General features: G+C 38.3%; 1 protein-coding gene across 2 annotated transcripts in view; it reads left to right on the top strand.

Annotated features, from left to right (window-relative positions):
* Nucleotides 1–19,286, top strand: part of uggt1 (UDP-glucose glycoprotein glucosyltransferase 1) — a 131,888-nt gene that overhangs the window by 31,227 nt on the left and 81,375 nt on the right. The window contains exons 14-21 of one of the 2 annotated variants that reach the window (XM_078209101.1): nucleotides 121–240; nucleotides 1,282–1,367; nucleotides 3,943–4,078; nucleotides 5,264–5,395; nucleotides 7,901–8,065; nucleotides 10,200–10,320; nucleotides 12,323–12,421; nucleotides 18,692–18,715. In XM_078209101.1, the coding sequence (XP_078065227.1) occupies nucleotides 121–240; nucleotides 1,282–1,367; nucleotides 3,943–4,078; nucleotides 5,264–5,395; nucleotides 7,901–8,065; nucleotides 10,200–10,320; nucleotides 12,323–12,421; nucleotides 18,692–18,715 (883 nt within the window). The remainder of the gene's footprint in view (nucleotides 1–120; nucleotides 241–1,281; nucleotides 1,368–3,942; nucleotides 4,079–5,263; nucleotides 5,396–7,900; nucleotides 8,066–10,199; nucleotides 10,321–12,322; nucleotides 12,422–18,691; nucleotides 18,716–19,286) is intronic. The other variant, XM_078209102.1, reaches the window with a different exon arrangement.

Here is a 19,286-nt window from a genome sequence, read left to right as displayed (position 1 = left end):
TGACAGTGAAAAATCAGAAGGATGTCAAAATGACACCGAGTTGTTTTTAACTAACTAACTGTAAAGTGTCATGACTGGTTTCATGGAGGATGTTCATAGTGGTTATTCTTTTCAATATAGTGGATCAATAATCTGGAGATGGACAGCAAATACAACACGTGGCCTTCTAATGTCCAGGAGCTTCTGAGACCGACGTTTCTTGGGGTTATCCGGCAGATTCGGAAAAACTTTCACAACTTTGTAAGTAAAAAGGAAATGATTTATTTTTGTTTATGTATGAGGCAGTCAAAGATCTCATTAGAGGGTATGGTTATTTATGTGTACAGGAAAATAAGAGCCTGAGTTTTTATTTATTTCCTAAAAGCAATTTTGAAAAATGCGAATCAGTTAGCAATATACATGAGCTCTTCCGACTGCATTATTCTGATTAATTTTCTGCTGAGAAATGACTAATATGATGGTGGTTCAATACCCTGGATAATGGAACATCCTTTAACTTCTCACAGCTCGTAATCTTATTTAGCATGACCTGCTTGTAGTATAAAGGTTCTATTAACTTCCAAACTGCTGCATAACTCCACCATTAATACTTCTCGTGCTTGTATTCAGTACTTTTTCCCAACTTCCTGCACCAATCATCCTTCTTTGAGAAAGGGTCAAATTGGATTAATTGTCCATTGGCCATGTTCATATGCAGATTTCCACTCCATCTGACGAAGGAGCAGCACTCCGAAAATTAGTGGCGTTTGCTACCAAATAAACCTGTTGGACTTTAACCTGGTGTTGTTAGACTCCTTACTATGTTCATATGCGACAGTTTAATCTACCTAAACTTTGTTTCCTTCTGACAACGTGCAGTCATCAGAAATTAGTCTCTTGGGACTAGGTGCTAATGGTAAAATGGGGCAATGACATCAGAAGGATATTGTGTGACCTATGCGTGATCTAATTTCCATGGCGCTCCTTTTAAAGCCTCATTTCTGTTTGCGACCCCAACTTATGAGAGACATAACCCGCAAAGGGAAGATTTTCACCCAAGCTAGTCTCAAAGATTTTGGGCTGTGTAAAATGTATGCTAATATTCAGACAGTGATTTTTTTTTTTGTAATATTGCTAGATCCTTTACAATTCATGGCTTTTGGCAATTGGAGGCTAGCGATGCTAAGCTCCCATTTGCTTCTATGAAATGTTGGCACTTAACGAGACTATATCCTCTGATTCCTGTGTTGCTAACCAACAATAAATGCTCATGCTATGTCCGATAATTCTGTTTAATTTTAGGTGCTTCTTGTTGACCCAACTGATGAGAGCACTCCTGAGTTACTGAAAACGGCTGAAATGTTTTATACAAATGACATCCCACTCAGGTGTGTTTTCCATGTCGGTTGGTTGATATAGCTTTGCTTTTTGTATTCAATATTTTAAAATGTGCACCTTTTTGAGACAATGCAAGGTTAATCTTAATTGCTTTCAAAAGAAATATTTCCTATTTGCATTTGTAAACTTTAACGACTTTTTAAAGTGGTGCTCATGCTGAGCGATACTGTTTTGTTTCACGCTTCCCATCTCCCAGTGATTTTGTATTTATTTGAGCAAAAGGCATTTATTATTAAGATGCCCAGCAGGGCATAAATTAATTAGAATAATTAAATAAGATGAACACTCAGTTTCACATTTGGTTATATTTCCACTATTAATCTCAAATAAGTTATTTGTTTCTTCAGTTACCTCTCAGGCCAGGCAACTAATTTTTCACAACACAGAATCATTAAATGAGAAAATAATGTCAAAGTCATGTAAAGGTCATTCTTGAAATAAACCTTTTCTTCACCTCTTCAAAAGTGGGAGACTGAGGGGCAAGGTGACTAAAGTTTGGAAAAGGTTGCAAAACAATTTCAGAGAAACAATCATGCTACATTTTAAAAATTATAATAAAATCAGTGGACGTGGCCTAAACTCTCAACTCCTATTGAGATATGCTGGTGTTATTTAAGTGTGCCTTGGCACTTGTTTATAAGATGATAAGAGATCTGGACTGCATGGAAAAGCTCTTGAAATAATGAATTCTGAAAAAGTAAAGGAATTTTTTTCATCTATTTAAAAAAAATTCAAGCATACTGAAGGATAAAAACCTTCCAATGACTATTCAGCATGCAGTTACCTTTTTCTTGAAAATACAGCAGATCGTAGAATAGTGCAGCATGGAAGGAGGCCAATTGGCCTGTGTTAACTATCCAATTAATCTCTCTATCCTGCTTTTTCTCCATAGCCTGTAAAACTTTTCACTTTTTATTTGTCCAATTATCTTTAGAATTTTATTGCTGTATCTCTCTCTGCCACCTTTTGGACAGTGATTTTAGATCACAACAACTCTGTTTTTCAAAACAAAGTTCCCTCATGTCACCTATGGTTCCTTTGGCAATCCACCTTTAATCTGTGTCCTCTGGATACTGATCATTTAATCACAAGAAATAGTTTCTCTTTGTGAACACTATCTAAGCCATGCATTACTTTGAGCAAAATCTCCCCCTCTCCTTGCTCTGAGGAGAACAAATCTAGCTTCTTCAGTCTGTCCACACACTTGAAGTTCCCCATTCTTCATGCCATTCCAGTCAATTGCTTCTGCATCCTTTCCAAGGCCTTGACACCACTCCTCAAGTGCAGTGCCCAGAATTGATTGTTTAGGAACAATTTAGTAGAACTTGTTTTTTTACTAAAATCAAAGAACCCATGTCTATTTTTAACAACTTTTCAACTTGTTTTCCACCTTTTTAAAGTTTTGTTTCCATATATCCTTCTGCTGCACCTCTTTTAAATTGTGCCATTTATTTCATATTTCCTTCCCTCATTCTTCTTAGCAAAATGTATCACTTCATGCTTATTTACATTGAGAGTAATCTACCAAGTATCTGTTTAATTCACCAATCTGTCTACATTCTCCTGAAGTCATAAGCTCATTGGTGTCAATGCTGACCTCTGGGAACGCAACTCTGTAGCTTCCTCCAGTCTTAAAAACTATTCGCTACTACTTCAAGCTTTCTGTCCTTTAACCACATTCATGCTGCCACTCTTCCTTTTATTCCATTGGGTTTGAATTCTGCTCGCAAATCCATGCTGACTTTTATTTTTTAGCTCATACTTTTTGAAATGACTATTTTTCCAGGATTATAGTCTCCAAAAGTGTTCCCAGCATTGATCACTGTTCCTGGCTTGTAATTACCAGATTCATCCCTCTCCCCTTTGTTAAACAGCATGGACATGTTTTTCATGGACATGTTTTTCCATGTGGGCTTCAGGACAGAACAATGAGACTCAAATGGGGTCAGAATCCTGCACCATATGGGGAACAGTCAGTCATCTCTGATTTTCTTTGAGCTTGCCAGAGAGTGGGCTCACCATCCTTAGTGGATTCTCAAAAGCTGCAGGCCTATTCTATTGGCTCTCAGAAACAGTAGCTCGATGCCTTTGCAGACAAGTGAGAAAGGTAGCATCCTCTCATCCAACCATTTTTAACTTAAAAATATAAGCATGCCCTTAGAGGGGAACCACGCTACTGAGAGATCTGTGGCTGCAACTGGAGGCAGGAGGACCTCCAAGCCACCCTGGAGCATCGGACCCTTAGTCTGCAGATGGAAGACAGCCTCCAAGCAGCTGGGTTGATCCCCGATTCCTCCTGGGGGATTTTCTGTTGGCCTTTGACAATAGGCCTTTGTAAACCTTTGATCAGATATATTTAGGTATTTGGAATGTCATTCAGCAGTTTGAAATTCTGTACCTGATTCCCTCCAGGCCACCACTGCCTAAAAATTCAACACAGTGTTGTTTAATTTTCTATTCCAAAAGAAACATCAAACCACAAACTATAAAATATGTGATTTTTGTTTATGCATAAACCCAACAACGTGAGTGAATGACAATGTGTGATTTTATTTTTTATTGCAGGCTTGGCTTGGTCTTTGTGGTTGATGACTCAGACGAGGCTGATGGTCTGAAAGATCCTGGTGTCGCTCTCTTCAGGGCTTTTAACTTTGTTGCAGATGAATTGGATAATATGAACGCCTTCCAGACAATAATATCGGTATGATTGTTGTGATGGATTATGGATTGGCACACAGGCATGAGAGTGTTCTCAGTCCAGATTTATTTTTGTGCATTGTCTTCCCTCCTTGTTGAGAGCACTGTTTCACACAGGGGTATGATGCCAGGAACTGAATGACATCAAGTTACTAATCAAAAAGCAGAATACTGAGGATGCTGGAAAGCTGAAATAAAAACTAAAAATGTTGGAAAAACTGAGCAGGTCAGGCAGTCTCTGTAGAGAGAAGAAAAACAGAGTCAACATTTCAGGCTGATGACCTTTCACTGGAACTTCTGAATGAAGAAAGGTCATCGACCTGAAACGTTAAATGTGTTTCTCTCAGCAGGTGCAGCCTGACTGTTGAGTGCTTACAGCTTCTTTTGTTCAGATTTACAACATCCACAGTATTTTGCTTTTGTATTGATGTTTTAGGTGATAGGTTCTGATAAAAGGTCATTGACATAAAGTCACGTTCTCCCATTTCATAACCTAAAAAAATATACCATCTTCCTTTCAGCCAAGCTTCCCAATTTGTATATTAACTTTTTATGATTTTTTTCTGAATGACTTTCTCCTATTAGCTTATGCTTGAATAAAATTAATTCCCATTTGCTAATGAGGTTAAAAACTCCAGTGAGACAAAGCTTTATTTATTAGACTAAAGATATCACGTTATGATCTGTGTTTTATCATCCATATTCAAATATTAGCATGGAAATAAATGATTAATTTATTATGCTAACGGATATTTAATGCCAGTTTGGCCGTCATCTCTGATCAATGTGAACTGTTATCTGTATAGTCAGATTTACACTCTGGAATTTAACCTTGAGCATTCATGACAGGTTTTACCTTCATGGAGGTGTACGTTGGAGATCAAGTGGGTTGGTGTTAAAATTTATACATCATCTAATGGGATTAATTATAAATGGTCTGTGTTGATGTGGGAGATGGGTGGAGGCAAAGAAACAATCGAAACAAAGATAAAAGCAAATCACTGTGGATGCTGGAATCGGAAACAAGAACAGAAAATGCTGGAAAATCTCAGGCCTGACAACATCTGTGGAGAGAGAATAAAGAGAGAATAATGTTTGGAGTCAGGATGACCCTTCGTCAGAGCAAAAGAGATCAGTAGATGTTTTGCAGTAGATGGAGTTTTATGCATAGTTATTTCTTTTGTTTCAGATATATGGCAAGGTAAAGGAAGGTGAGAAGCTGGCAATTGAGCACATAATTGGTACCTTGGAGAAGGATTTTTCTAACGTGGAGGTGACCAGTATTCTGGGAGCTAATTCAGCATATGACAGAAACCGAAAGGTGAGACTCATTAATTCACGAGGGTGAGGTTTGTAATACATCCAGGTTTGTTTGAAAGGGTCCCTGGTAGGAACTAAAGAGGAGCTGAACATGAGGAGTAAAGTCAATAGTTCTGTTCTTCAAGTAAGCTGATTCGAAACGTGGTTTGAATTTTCTTCAGAGATTTGTTGCTGATGGTTGAGAATTCCATCGTCCATTAACCAGGAGAATATGCACTTGTGCAGTGTAATTGTAAATTTGTTCATCTAGAGCAGCAGCACGGAAGAAAGACTCCTCAAGACCTTCAGTACTGTTGATCTCAAAACAATTACAATCCTTTGCAAAACAAAATACACGAATCGTAGATTTATCTGGAGATACAAAAGTTGGATGATTTTAAAATCTTTGAAATATAACATCAAAAAAGTTTTACCAAGTTTCTTTGTAATTATTAAAAAAGTGCATTCTCAGCTGTCACTTGGAAACGACCTACATCGATGTGGAAATGGTGTTTTCATGAGGTGCTGAAAGGGTTATAGATCAAAAAATAGTGGTTAATTCCCAATAAATGGGATTAGCCGTTGGGATCATCTTAACAGTTGGGAGAATTTCAAGTTTTCTGTTCAGCGTCATTGAAATGTTTTGAGTATTGACCACTACCACTAGGACAGTTACTTAGCGGAGTAGGGTGAATCATCGCCTTGTCATCGCAGACTCACAATTTTAATCTTTACACCCAAGCATTGAAGTTGAAAATTGACCTCATGAGCCACATACTAAAGCCATTTTGCTTTGCAAGTAGCTAATATGTATGATGGACAATTTGATTAAAAAAATGAAACTAAAGTTCTAGCATGCTGCCACAGGTAAAAGAAATTCAATACCTGGTATCCTGGGGTGCATCAATATCACAATTGTTACAATCTTAAGGAATCCACTTTGTTCTTGAACAATTGGGTTGCATTTTATTTTTGCAATTACGTGAAGAATTATCTATATTGGGATTTATTAAGTTGTAGTTTTGAGCAGCTCTACATTAGCCTAAGAGGTACGACTGGACTAAAAACTTGCTACACCTCTACCTTAACCATGAAATGCCATTTACTTTGGAAGAACATCAGGTAACAGAAGTAATCAATGGCACAATAAAGCTTAGAGGCCTAGAACTGGGCTTAAAATTGAACAGAGTATTTAATAGGAAAATTATCTGAATTAAGTGATAAATCATTTTTGATATGACAAGGCTGAATCCAATATACATATTTAATTATATTCAGTCTTTATTAGTCTGCTTGAAAGAGTGTCTTTCTGTGGGATCCTTGTGTCGTGATGTTAACAGTAACATTTTGAAAGTGTATATTTATGAAAATAATCTGCAGCATGAATGTTTTTATTTCTCAAGATGTAGTTTATATTCCATCAAATTTAGAAGAGTGAGTGAGGGTTGATGATCAAGGTCTTTAATATGATAGAGGGGTTTGATGAGATAGTCACAGTGAAAATCCCATAGTGGGGAAATCCACACTGAGGGAACACAACCTTAAAATTAGAACCAAATTGTTTAGGATTGAAATTAGGAAGCACTTTTCAAGTGGTAGTGGAAATTGCAAGTCATTTCCCCCCAAAAAAATCTGTCGACGTTGAGGCAATTGAAATTCTCAAGAGTGAAATCTATAGATTTTTTTTTCATCACGCCTCCAAAGAAAAAGGTAAATGGAGCTGAAGTACAAATCGGGCATGATCAAACACAATGACTGAACAGGCTTGAGAGGCTGAATGGTTACCTCAGTAATTATGTACTAAATTTTGTTTCACCTTGACATGGGAACAATCAGAACCTTAATGTTGAGATTTCAGATTTTGTACATGTGTTTTAATGGCTATTCTAAAGTGAATGAAGCAGAATAAGTTATCATTATTATTTGTATGGCTCTAAAGTTCTATAATCTTCACCACTATGCTCAGTTAATAATAAGAATGAATTACTAATGCATGTAATGATTTAACTTCACTAATTTAAGTGATTGCACATTTTCTAAAAGAAACGCTTTCGAGCAGAGTAATAAAGATTGAATATAACGAAATCTTTATATTGGATTCAGGCCTTGTCGTATCAAATAAGTGATTTATCACTTAATTTAGATTAATTTTCCTATTCAATATTCTGTTCAGTTTTAGTTGCAGTTTACCATATCCTGAAGCATGGTTATCAGTGTCTATCAGTTCGCTCCTAAAATATAGATACATTCTAACTACAAAAATTAAACTTTCAACAGATCTTTTATAAAAATGCAAATCAAGATAAATGAGTTCTTTAGATAGAGTTTCTGAAGCACCTAACAAATTGTTTCTATGTTAATCAAATAATGCTGCAGTTCAGATGAATCCAAACTTGGTCACATTGTTAAAAGTTGCAATTATGTTAAGTTGATTGATGGGTAATTATTTAATGTAGGAAAGTGTCACAACAGGGTTTAGTTCTGTGTTAAATTGTGTTTCTGTTACCTTTCTGTTTTTCTTTGGTAGGAATGCAATAATTACTATAAGCAGTCAGGCCTGGGCTCCCTGCCTATTGCCCTCTACAATGGCATGCCTTACCAGAGGGAACAACTGGATCCTGATGAGCTTGAAACTGTGACGATGCACAAGATCTTAGACAATACAGCTTACTTTCAGAAAGTTGTTTACTTAGTAAGTAATATTGTGCAATGTGTTGTCTTACCTGAGTTAGATATGGATGCAAAACAAATGCCTTTGAAATATGAACACCATGAAAGAATAGTTGCTTCATTTGAATCTTGATGTGAGTTAAAGTGTGAATGGGTCTGATTTAAATGCATGATTGTACAGGGATAAATCTAGCATACATTTGCAATACTTGAAATGGCTCCTATTGCTCTATTTGCACTTGGGGCCTCAGTTGGTAAGTCACTGCCTAAAATTCTGAAAGAAGACAAAGTAGCATGAGAATGGTGATACTGTGTGCATTTCCTGGTACCATCATATATTGTATATTTAGCAATTTGATTCCAATAAGAATTGCATAAAGTCACTTGTGGCTGTAATATTTAAACCTCATGGTCGGGGTGGGAGGATGGTAAAACAGGAAACGATAGGATTTTTTGCCTGTTATACATCCCATGATTTTCTTTTTTATTTCTATTGTTCCTCCCAAAGTTGAAAGGCCCAGCTTAAATTTCTAATTTCTAAGATAGACTGCAGTTTGACTTTTATAGATTGGTTGCATTTATCCAATTCGCTTTTGAAAGTTAGTATTGATCTGCTTCCACCCTTTCAGGTAGTGCATTCCAGATCATCGTAACTTATGTGAAAATTGGTCTCATTATCTCTCCCATGGTTCCGCTTGATAATTTATCTCAAGTCAGTGTCCTCTGGATATTGACCCCATCTGCCGCTGGAAACAGTTTCTCCTTGTTTACCCTTCATGATTTTGAACACCGCTATCAAATCCCCTCTTAACCTTCCTTGTTCTGAGGAAAACAATCCCAGCTAGTCTCCCTACATAGTTAAAGTTCTTCATTCTGTATTTTTAAGGGTGACATCAGAGCTCATTTATTTAAAACTAACACCGACAAGATATTCCTTTTTTCATAATTGAGATACATTGTGGGTAATGTTTCCATGACACATCATATTATGTTGATGAGGTGCTTCACTCATTTAATTGTAGATGAATTCTTCAAGAATGAAGTAAAAATCCACATTTAAATAAAATCAACCAGGAAAAGCCTAAAATGTATTATTTTTCATAATATTTTGAAAAAATACATTAAATTGCATTAGTTGTACTGATATCTAGTTAGTCAAGAAAGTACAATTTGAAAATGAAAACTTTGGGCACAGTGAGAAATATTTTGAAGTCAAAATTCTTTGGATTATTAGCTGTATTAATAAAGAGTTGGATGAACAAGGATATGATTGTTGCTACTGCTCAATTTTGCTTTCCCACCACTTCTCCACGTACACATTCGTTTTTATAACTTCTATCTGTAGTAGTTTGCTTCCATGATTCCCACATTTTTTTTCTCTTCTGGGTCATAAGTATAAGACAGTCACTTATAGGGGGCAATCTTACCAAAAAGATCCTCAGTGCTGAACGAATGTGAAAACGGGAGAGAATCGCACCCATTTTTTTGGGCAAGCTCCCAGACTCAATCGTACGGCACTTAGAAAAAAAAGAGCCAGGATGTGATTCTCGCCAGCAGGGGGAGAACCTATTCTTGCCGGGAAGCCATCTGCTGAGCTCCACGTGTGCTATTACACAGGCATGCCAATCTCTCAGTGCACTGTGTACACACTGGGAGATTTCCTGTCATGGTAGCAGCTGGGACTCGCTAATTTTATTTATGTAATGCACATTGAAATTGGCTTTGTGCCCTTTATTGGCGCGAAGCTAATTTTGCCAGCAAAACGGGACTGGTAACATCATGAGAGGTGAAAAACCGGGCGTGAACTTAATTTTCCACCTCTCGCCCGATCTAACCAATCTACCAGCGGGACGAGCCAGTACGATCGCCCCCATAAATTCAAAGGGAAATCAGGAGAAGCTCCTTTAACCATAGAGTGGTTCGTGTGTGGAATTTGCTATTGTAAGTAACTTAGATTAATATTATAAGTGCATTTAAGGGAAAGATAGTTAAACACTTAAGGCAAAAAAAGGAAGGATTTGCTGATAGGATTATATGCAATAGGGTTAGGATGCGCATGTGGAGCATAAAGACCAACATTGAAATGTTGAGCCAACTGGTGAGTTTTTATTTTTTTTAATTTTTCATTCTGTAACTTAAAATAATGTGATTTTCAGGGTGAACTGAACAATGACCAAGATGTTGTTGATTTCGTAATGAATCAGCCGACTATTGTTCCAAGAATCAATTCTAGAATTCTCAGCTCTGAGAGAGAGCACCTGGATTTAGCTGCTGATGGTAAGTTATCAAGTAGCTTAGACTAGACTTGAGGCATTTTGATATGCTCCGAAAGCTTGCTACTTTTTATTTTCTTTGAAAATAGTGCATTTTCTTAAGTGATTAACCATTCAAAAAGAAAGTTTAACGTACAAACTCAAATGGATCCCCAGAGTAGTTTAATTTCCTTCCTACATTTAAGGCATCGACTCAGTGCAGGCATGTGGTTCTGTGAGTTTCAATTTTCCTGCTGAAGTGGTCATTCTTCAAAACCACTGATTATTAAATCAAGTTTAATGGAGCCTGGACTTGCGTACTCCATGTGTACGCCAATATAAATAATGCAATGACACGGCTTTAAATTCTAAATACTGCACTCTTGATGGGACTGGTGGAAGAGAAAACAAAAGAGGAAAGTTACTTGTTAGTAAATGGTTTTGTTATCTTGAGCTGATCTCTACGTTCATGCGATATCCATGATAAATGTGCCAAACGCATAGGCCTGAATTATTGTAGAGATGGAGAGCCTCCCCATCTTTCCGAAAATATAGGTGGACACCCAGATCCGGAGGTCCTATCATTATCGAGGGGGAGGGGGTGTTGTTGGGGAATGGCGCAGGGAGTGGAATGGGTGAATAGGGTGGCTCTAAGTTGTACAGCTGTGCTTCATTGATGTAACAGCACATGTTAAAGTGCAGCTGCCTCAGGCTGTTATGATTTACATTTGTGGGATGTCCAGAATGTGACCTGTGCATGTTAGAGCTGGTTGGAGAAGGTTTAAAACTGCTGGAATTCTTTGGAGTGGTTGGGTACCCTTTTGGGGAGGTAAGATGTCCTTTTGGATTTGGTCCCATAACACCTTTGGAGGAGGTCAGTTGCTCATTGGGAGACGTAAAATGCCATTTGGGATGGTTAAAAGTACACATGAATGCGCATAAGCTTAGTGGAACTGTCAAAGAGAGCTATCTAGGCATTTAAAACTCCAACCCTTAAATATTTGCAAAACATGTCTGTAGCATTTAAAAAAAGAGAATTTACTATTTCATTCTGACTGTTGTTGTAAGCCTAAGGATTATGATTACAGGATGAGTGTTGCATGACAAATTTCACAACCTTTCATTATTACAGTGGGGTGCTGCCTGTTCACAGTTTGATGGGCAGCTCCAAGTGGTTACAAATTCTTTGAAGTGGGACGATAAATTTCAATGCTTGCTTTTATGAGGGATTAAAGGAAGTTTTTATCAGTAAGAGTTCTTTTTCTGAAATAGTGAATGCATCAATAGGCATTTCAGAACTTGATTTAATCTCAAGTCCTAAGGATGGTGCATGGTGAGTACTGGATGGGTTGGCATGGTAGATGTGAAGGCAAAGGATAGAGGGGTATGAGCTGACATGAGCCAGCACTAAATTGGCATTGGAGCTATAAAGGGTCATAGAGGGCAGGCAGAGAGGCACATGTTGGCATGAAGGGTATCAGGGGTCATGGTATGGATAGAGGGGCATGAGATGGGATGGTTGGCATGAATGGGACATGGAGAGTGTGGGGGGGGGGGTGATGAGCAGTGGAAGGTTGTTTTCTGCTTTTATTTATTTTTTCGATGCATAGAGGTAGGACTTTTACCCAGTCCGCATCTGTACCCTGAATCCTCAACACTGTTTCTGCGTCACCTGCCATGACTCCCAGAACCTCCTTGCCCCTGCACCTCCACCAGCAATTGTCCCGACTTAAGGCCATAGACCTTGCTATCCTTAAATGAAGGGTAGAGATTGGGAAAATTAGGCATTTTGTCTGCCTGTGTGTTTTCTCATTTAAGTTTGAAGAATTTATACAAGTTTTCTGCTTTGAAATAGCAAATTGATATTTTAAACTGATAACTGCATTTCATCATGCAGGTTGAATTTAGAACATTCTGAAGAATTAACATTTATAGGACTTGAGCAAATGTCCTTTAACAGTGTGTAATTGTAATTTGAATTAGACAGTGCTCCCTATAAATCTTTAATGAACTCAATTTTCTTACAGCTCATGATGGTGTAGATGACTATTCCCATTTTGCTTTCCTGAAATCTGAGGAAAAATCTGCAGCAGTCGCTAATAGTATCTCCTATTTGTCTAAAAGAGGTAGAGTATTTGGTATTGAAGTGATGTCTGCTCTTCCTCCCTGTTCATATGATGTGACATTTATTTTGCTATATATACAATCCCAATGGTGCTGTTCACAATGTGTCAGAGGATATGATGTTTTATAAGGGTAAGAACACAAAATTGTAAACCTCAACTGCTAAGGTTTTCATTTAACGTGACTGTTTAATTACTATTAAGCAATTTTTTTTAAAAAAAGGTTAATTAAGAAGCCGCTGCAGAGATTCTGTCTTTTTGGGGAGATCCTTGCTTGGTTATTAATTTGAAAACAATACCTGGAATTTGATAGAACGGTGTGACTGACCAGAAATGGGTGCTGGACGTACCATTTAACAACATGTATAGACATCTCACTTAGGTGCAAAATAAAAGAAGCTGGAGTCTGAAACTTCTGCATCCATTCAAATTTGCATAGTTCCCTGATCAAATGACAATTAAACTTGTTGATCTGAAGCTGTATTTATTTAATAATTAGACTTTGTGACCTTGAAGAGATGCACCTCCACTGTAACCAGTTACATTGTGAATGCCATTGTTTAACACATCTATCCTTCTAAAACAGCATATTGCCTGGCTTATAAACAGAAAGGAGAAATGGAAATATTCACTCGCTCAGCTGAGCGACGTCTGCAGAGACAGAGAAGGTTGATGTTTCAGTTCATTGACCTTTCGTCCGAACCTGACTTACTGTTAGCTACAAAGAGATCAACTAATATATAAATATATATCACCTCTTCTAATATGCACCTGTCATTTGCAAATTGTTTGAAGTGTGCAGTGTATGGGTTGCTGATTTCAGTAGACTGGAATCAGGCTCTGTGGTACTCATTTCGTATTCGTCACTTATGTAGCGATCAGTGGTGTGAAGCTGTTAATTTGCTCTCTGTAATGTAGCAATGTTGAAAATCCATCATCTGATTTTAATTGTGTTCATCCCACACTGCCACTGGTAGGAAAGTAAGTGTGATATTTGAGTGGAGGTGGTAACAGGTGCAGGGGCTATGTTATAAATATTAGTTGGTAACTGCTGTATCTGTTATAAGCAAAATGAAGAGAGGTCCCCTTCAAGGTTTCCTACTATATGTTGCTTACAAGCAACAAATAGTTCACTCAGAGAACAAGGCTGCGCCTTATCAAGCAAGTCAGTTGATGTCCAAGAAAGTAGGTACGTATAAATTGTCCTCAACCTTAAGCGGCCATTTGTATGTTAAATTATATTCTGACCCATACAACTCGGTATTCCACGTTGCAATCGCTAAGTCAAGAAATTTCTTCTGAATTCTCTATTTGAATTCTTAATTGACTATCATATATTTATGGCCTCTAATTTTGTTCTAGCCCAGAAGTGGAAACACACACTCTGAGCAACACCCCCACTCACCACCCGCTCCCCCCTCCGCACAGTGACATGTTTTGTGGCGGTGGAGGTGGCCCATTGAAGCTTCCAGTCCTGCCACTGTCAACTGGGCTTCCCATTGCTCTCACCCTCCGCCACTGGTGAACCTGCGGCAGGGGGTCGCCATCGGCGGACTGGCCGAAAAATCTGTAAATGGTTCAAAGCATTTTTTTCATTTATTTGTTCATGGCACGTGGGCTTTGCTGGCTGGGCCAGCATTAATTACCTATCCTTAGTTGCCCTTGTGAAGGTACTGGTGCAGCCCATTTGGTAAAGATACACTCAATTATGCTGATGAAAGGGAGTTCCAAGGATTTTGACCCAGTGACAGTGAAGGAATGGTGATATAGTTCCAAATCAGGATGGTGAGTGACCTGGAAGGGAACCTGCAGGTGGTGGTGTTTCCATGTACCTGCTGCCTTTGTCCATCTAGGTGGCAGAGGTTGCTGGTTTGGAAGGTACTATTGAAGAAGTTTTGGTGATTTGCTACAGTGCATCTTGTAGATCGGGCTTGTTCAACTGGTGACCCATGGGCTGGATAATGGCCTGTGACCTCTCTGGACAAGGCATGCTAAACATTGTTGGACATACAATTGAGTCTGTTGAATAGACTAGGAAGCTGCCTTGCTTGTGGACTGTGTTTGGGGAGTCAGCAAGTGAGCTACTCTCTGCAGAATTATCAGCTGACCCGCTGTTGTATCCACTGTATTTACATGGCTGGTCTAGTTCATTTTCTGGTCAATGGCAACCTCCAAGGTATTGATAGTGCAGGAGTCAGCAGTGGCAATGTCAAGAAGAAATGGTTAGATTCTCTCTCATTGGGGATGGTTGTGTGGTACGAATGTTAATTGCCATAATCAGCCCCCCCAAGCCTGGATATTGTCCAGGTCTTATGAACACAGACTCTCTCAGTATCTGAGGAATCACGAATAGTGCTGAACATTGAGCAATCATCAGCAAACACCCCCATTTCTGACTTTATGATGGAAGGATGATCATTTCTGAAGCAGCTAAAGATGATTGGGCTGGGCCACTAGCTTGAGAAACTCCTGCAGTGATGTAGTGGAACTTAGATGATTGACTTCCAACAACCACAGTCAACTTTCTTTGTGCTAGGCATGACTCAACAATGGAGAGTTTTCCCCTGATTGCTATTGACTTCATTTTTGCCTGGGCTCCTTGATGCCTCACTTGATCAAATGCTGCCTTGATGTCAAGGGCACTCACTTTCACCTCACCTCTTGGAGTTCTGCTGTTTTGTACATGTTTAGAGTAAGACTGTAATGAGATCAGGAGCAGGGAGGCCTTGGCTGAATCCAACTGAGCTTCAGTGATCAGGATATTGCTGAGTAAGTGCCAGTTGATTACACTGTCAGTGACACTTTCCATCGCTTTGCTAGTGATTGAGAGTAGACTGAAGGGGCGATAATTGGCCGGGTTAGATTTGTCCTGCTTTCTGTGGACGGACTGTAAAGTCACACTGCAATTCAACTTCAGGCAACCAAACTGTTTCTTGAACAAAATATCATTATTTTTATAAATCCGCTCCTTTTCAATTCTATCGCCCTTAAAAAAAAAAGCAAAATAAGCGCAGGGGTATATTTCTAATGATCTTATTGACCTGCATTGCTACTTTTAATGATTTGTGTATTTATACTCCCAAGTCCTTTGACCTGCTGACTGAACCATCAGGAGGTTAGGTGAATTGGCCATGCTAAATTGCCCCTTAGTGTCCCAAAATGTGTAGATTAGATGGATTAGCCATGGGAAATGTTGGGGATTACAGGGATAGGGCGGGAGAGAGGTCCTGGGTAAGATACTCTGTCAGAGACTCGGTACAGACCTGATGGACTAAATGGCCTGTTTTGCACTGTAGGATTCTATGAGCCATGCTGAGGCTAAGACTGTTAATGTTTCAGCATTAGCATCTGTGACAGGAAAAGCTCTTTTAAACGTAAAGAATTCTGTCTAACTTTAGTTCCGTTTGAAACAAAAACAACAAATGCTAGAAAATCTCAGCAGGTCTGACAGCATCTGTGAGGAAAGAATAGAGCCAACGTTTGAGTCTGGATGACCCTTTGTCAGAGCTTCGGTTTGAGCTTGGTCTTGGACAGGACTTTGCACCAGCTATGTGTAACAATCTCATCAGAAAGCCAGTGGAATTGTGTTTCACCCAGAAACCTTGCCGATAAGTGGGCTATTTATTTTATAAGCAATGTGTGTTAAATGGTATAACATTGAGTTTCCATTCAGTTGAGATATTTTTATGTGCAATTAGCCCCAAATCAATAAAACCAGAAAAAAAGTAGCCTTTTAAGCACAAACTAAGTTTAGCACAAATAGTTTCTGTGCTCTGTGATTGTTTTCTGACATTTTTGAACATTCTGGCTCAAGAGCTCTATCTTATGCCAGATCTTATTATCTACTATTTTGTCTTTCTATGTTAAGCGTGCAATGGATTGAAACTGGGTGTGTTGACCCATGGAGATTGTTGCCCACAGTACTTTGTTTTCCCAACATGCTATGAATAATGTCATTTGTATATTCTTCCTCTGTTCACTGTTAATATACCAGCCACCAATGCTTAATTTTTCTGTTCAGTTTTTTTTTGTGTACATCTTGTGCAACTGCATAATTTTCTCAAGTGTTTACAGTCCTCGTGAAAATTCAGGCATTATCTTTTGCTTTTCCTGCATAGTGCATATTTTTCTTCAATTTCTGACAGTCTTTAGTGACAATATCCCTCATTTATGGTGAATACTATCATGGGTGCCTTTTTCTCTATGTAGCTGGATTTTTCCTTGCCCTGAGAATCCCATTGTTACACTCCATTACAATGCCTGACAAATAACATTTTTTTTGTTGCTTTTGAACCATTTTCCACCATGCTCGAGCACTCCACAGCTGTATTAATAATGTTTTGGAGATGCTTTAAATGGTTCATTAGCAGCTTAAGTGTTAAAGGACCATTACAGGTGCACTGTGAATGCCTGATATTTCTTTATTACCTCCAAATAAAATTGCCTACTCAGCAATGGTACATTTTAAGAACATGGTTTTCTGCATTTTAATTATCAGTTTGAGATAAATTTAAAGAAAAAAACTGCCTTGTATTTTCCACAAATATAAGAATTGTAAGCTTTCGGTGATCTCACTGCATTTTAATCCCCTGGATTTGATATAGTACCTTGATTATTATTAACTAATTTTTCCCTTCCTAACAGCATTGTGGCATGTGCCGATACTGCAGTGGTTCAAAAAGGTGGCTCACCCTCATCACCTCACGGGCAGTTAGCGATGGGCAACAAATGTTGACCTGGGCATTGACGATTCCCACCCCCCTCCAACCCTGTGAATGAATTTTCCCATATTAAGTCATTCCCATCTGTTTCTTGTTTTAAGATTACATTGTGCTTTAGTTTTCTCCATTGCTTTTGGACAGACTCTAGTATGACATTACGTTTAGAATTTACCTGTGAAGGTTGTGTGTGGTGTTTGAAAGTTTAATCCAGTGACTTGATTCTGATTCAACAGGAAATGAAACCTCCTTTGTGTTGGTTTGGAGAATTGACTTTGAGCTTATCATAGAATCCCTGCAGTGCAGAAGGAGGTCATTTGGCCCATTGAGCCTGCACCAACAACAATCCCATTCAGGCCCTATCCCCTGAATCCCACATCCTCTTGATACTAAGAGACAATTTGGCATAGTCAATCGACCTAACCTGTACATCTTATTCATATGCACAAGTTTCCTGTTGCACTTTTTGTGGTTTTTTTGGTTCATTCACACCTGCAACATGAATCTGAAGCTAGGTTGGAGCCATTCAATTGTGATGGAGGATAACTAACTGAATTTGATATTCTGGAAAATGGTTTCCGTTTTGGCTTGTGAATAGCTTTTTTTATATTTTGTTTTATGGACAAGTAGTGAGTTAGTTTGTATTATAAGTTTTTTTTTAAAAAAAAGAACAAAAGTCAATTTCAGATTCCAAAAACATCAAAACAGTTTAATTTAATATTTCAGTGTTTTTGGGTTGTGGGAAAGAATTATTAATTGATTATGTAGAAGCAGCTTGAAAGGAAATACAATTGCTTGGCTGCATGATGGTAGTGTGGTGGGACGTGGAACAAAACATACCATTGCTTTGCCTACTGACTTGCAGACCTTGAATCTCTGTTATGTCTTTCATTCTGCCTGAGCAAAGAGGAGGATGTTTCTGTCAAGCAAGAGCAGGATGAATTCACGTCAGGTCACTGAATAACTTGTTCTATTACGTACCTTCAAGTGACTAATTACAGATTAGCTTATCTCTATCTGCCTACCCACATTGTGATTGGCTGACACTAGGTGGAAGAGGTCGCAAGTGTCAGGTTGGGGTGGGGGGGCATGTGGTGGGATGGAGAAAATATTGTCTTTAAAAAGCTGAATTGTGCAAGCCAGCAATCAAATCAAATTATTCTTTTTTTGAAAAGTGAACTTTCATTTCTGTCAAGAGTTTGAAGTCCAGGTGGGATTCCAATGAAGTCAGTTCTGGAGGACACCTCAACGTCACTAAATTATTTTGTCTGAATGTTCAAAACTGTTTCAATAAATTGCTGCTGACGGCATTTGATTTAACACTGTTTTTCTGCATCTTTGGCATTTATGTCTTGAAGCATTTCTCCTTCAGAAGATTGGGTTTACAAATGGATGCTTTCTGTATTTGGGTGTCACAGGCTTTAATGTGGGAAAACAGTACCACATATACTTCTGGGTTAAATGTGGCTGCAGCTGAACATTGTTTGCTATAAATTTGACTTTATTCTGCTATTCATGGTTTTCATTTCTTTTTATTATTTATGCTTTTGTACAGGAATGTCTTCAAGAGAGATCTATGGTAACTTTCTGCTCTATTTGTTAGTCTGATTCTTATCTACTTCAACTGATGCATTTTTCATATTTTCCACACAATTGCTTTATTATTGGGTTTCATTGCATCTGCTCAATTCCGCATGCATTCAGAACTCTTGTTACAAAACACTGGACTGTTTAAGAATCAAAACGCCCAGTTCACAGATTTCAATTAACTGAATTATTGGACTGCAAATTTAAATATAAATAAAGGAGAGATAGCACAAGAACATTTGGCCCATCAAGCTCATTCCTTCTACATATTTAATTTGATCAAATAAAACCTAATGACCGTTTTCAAACGTGTATTAATTTAAAGTGAGGAGCGTGAAGTTTAATTTGGCAACATGTATTGAGCAGCTGCCTGAGATTTGGCCCTCAAACACCATGTTCAGTGAAACTTTCTGCTCAATTATTTGCTATTAGAGAGCCCTTAGCAACTCAACTGGTGAATATGGTTTGTCGGTGACACTTAAAGCTATACCGACCTGGAGGTTGTTGCATTCAATCTGCTCTGTGTGATGTTTAGCCAACATCATTTGGGTGCAACAAGAGCC

The sequence above is a fragment of the Mustelus asterias genome, chromosome 3 (genome assembly GCF_964213995.1).
Source record: "Mustelus asterias chromosome 3, sMusAst1.hap1.1, whole genome shotgun sequence".
NCBI classification, from domain to species: Eukaryota; Metazoa; Chordata; class Chondrichthyes; order Carcharhiniformes; family Triakidae; genus Mustelus; species Mustelus asterias.
The sequence above is the reverse complement of the archived record's forward strand: the minus strand, read 5'-3'. Positions and strand labels throughout refer to the sequence as shown.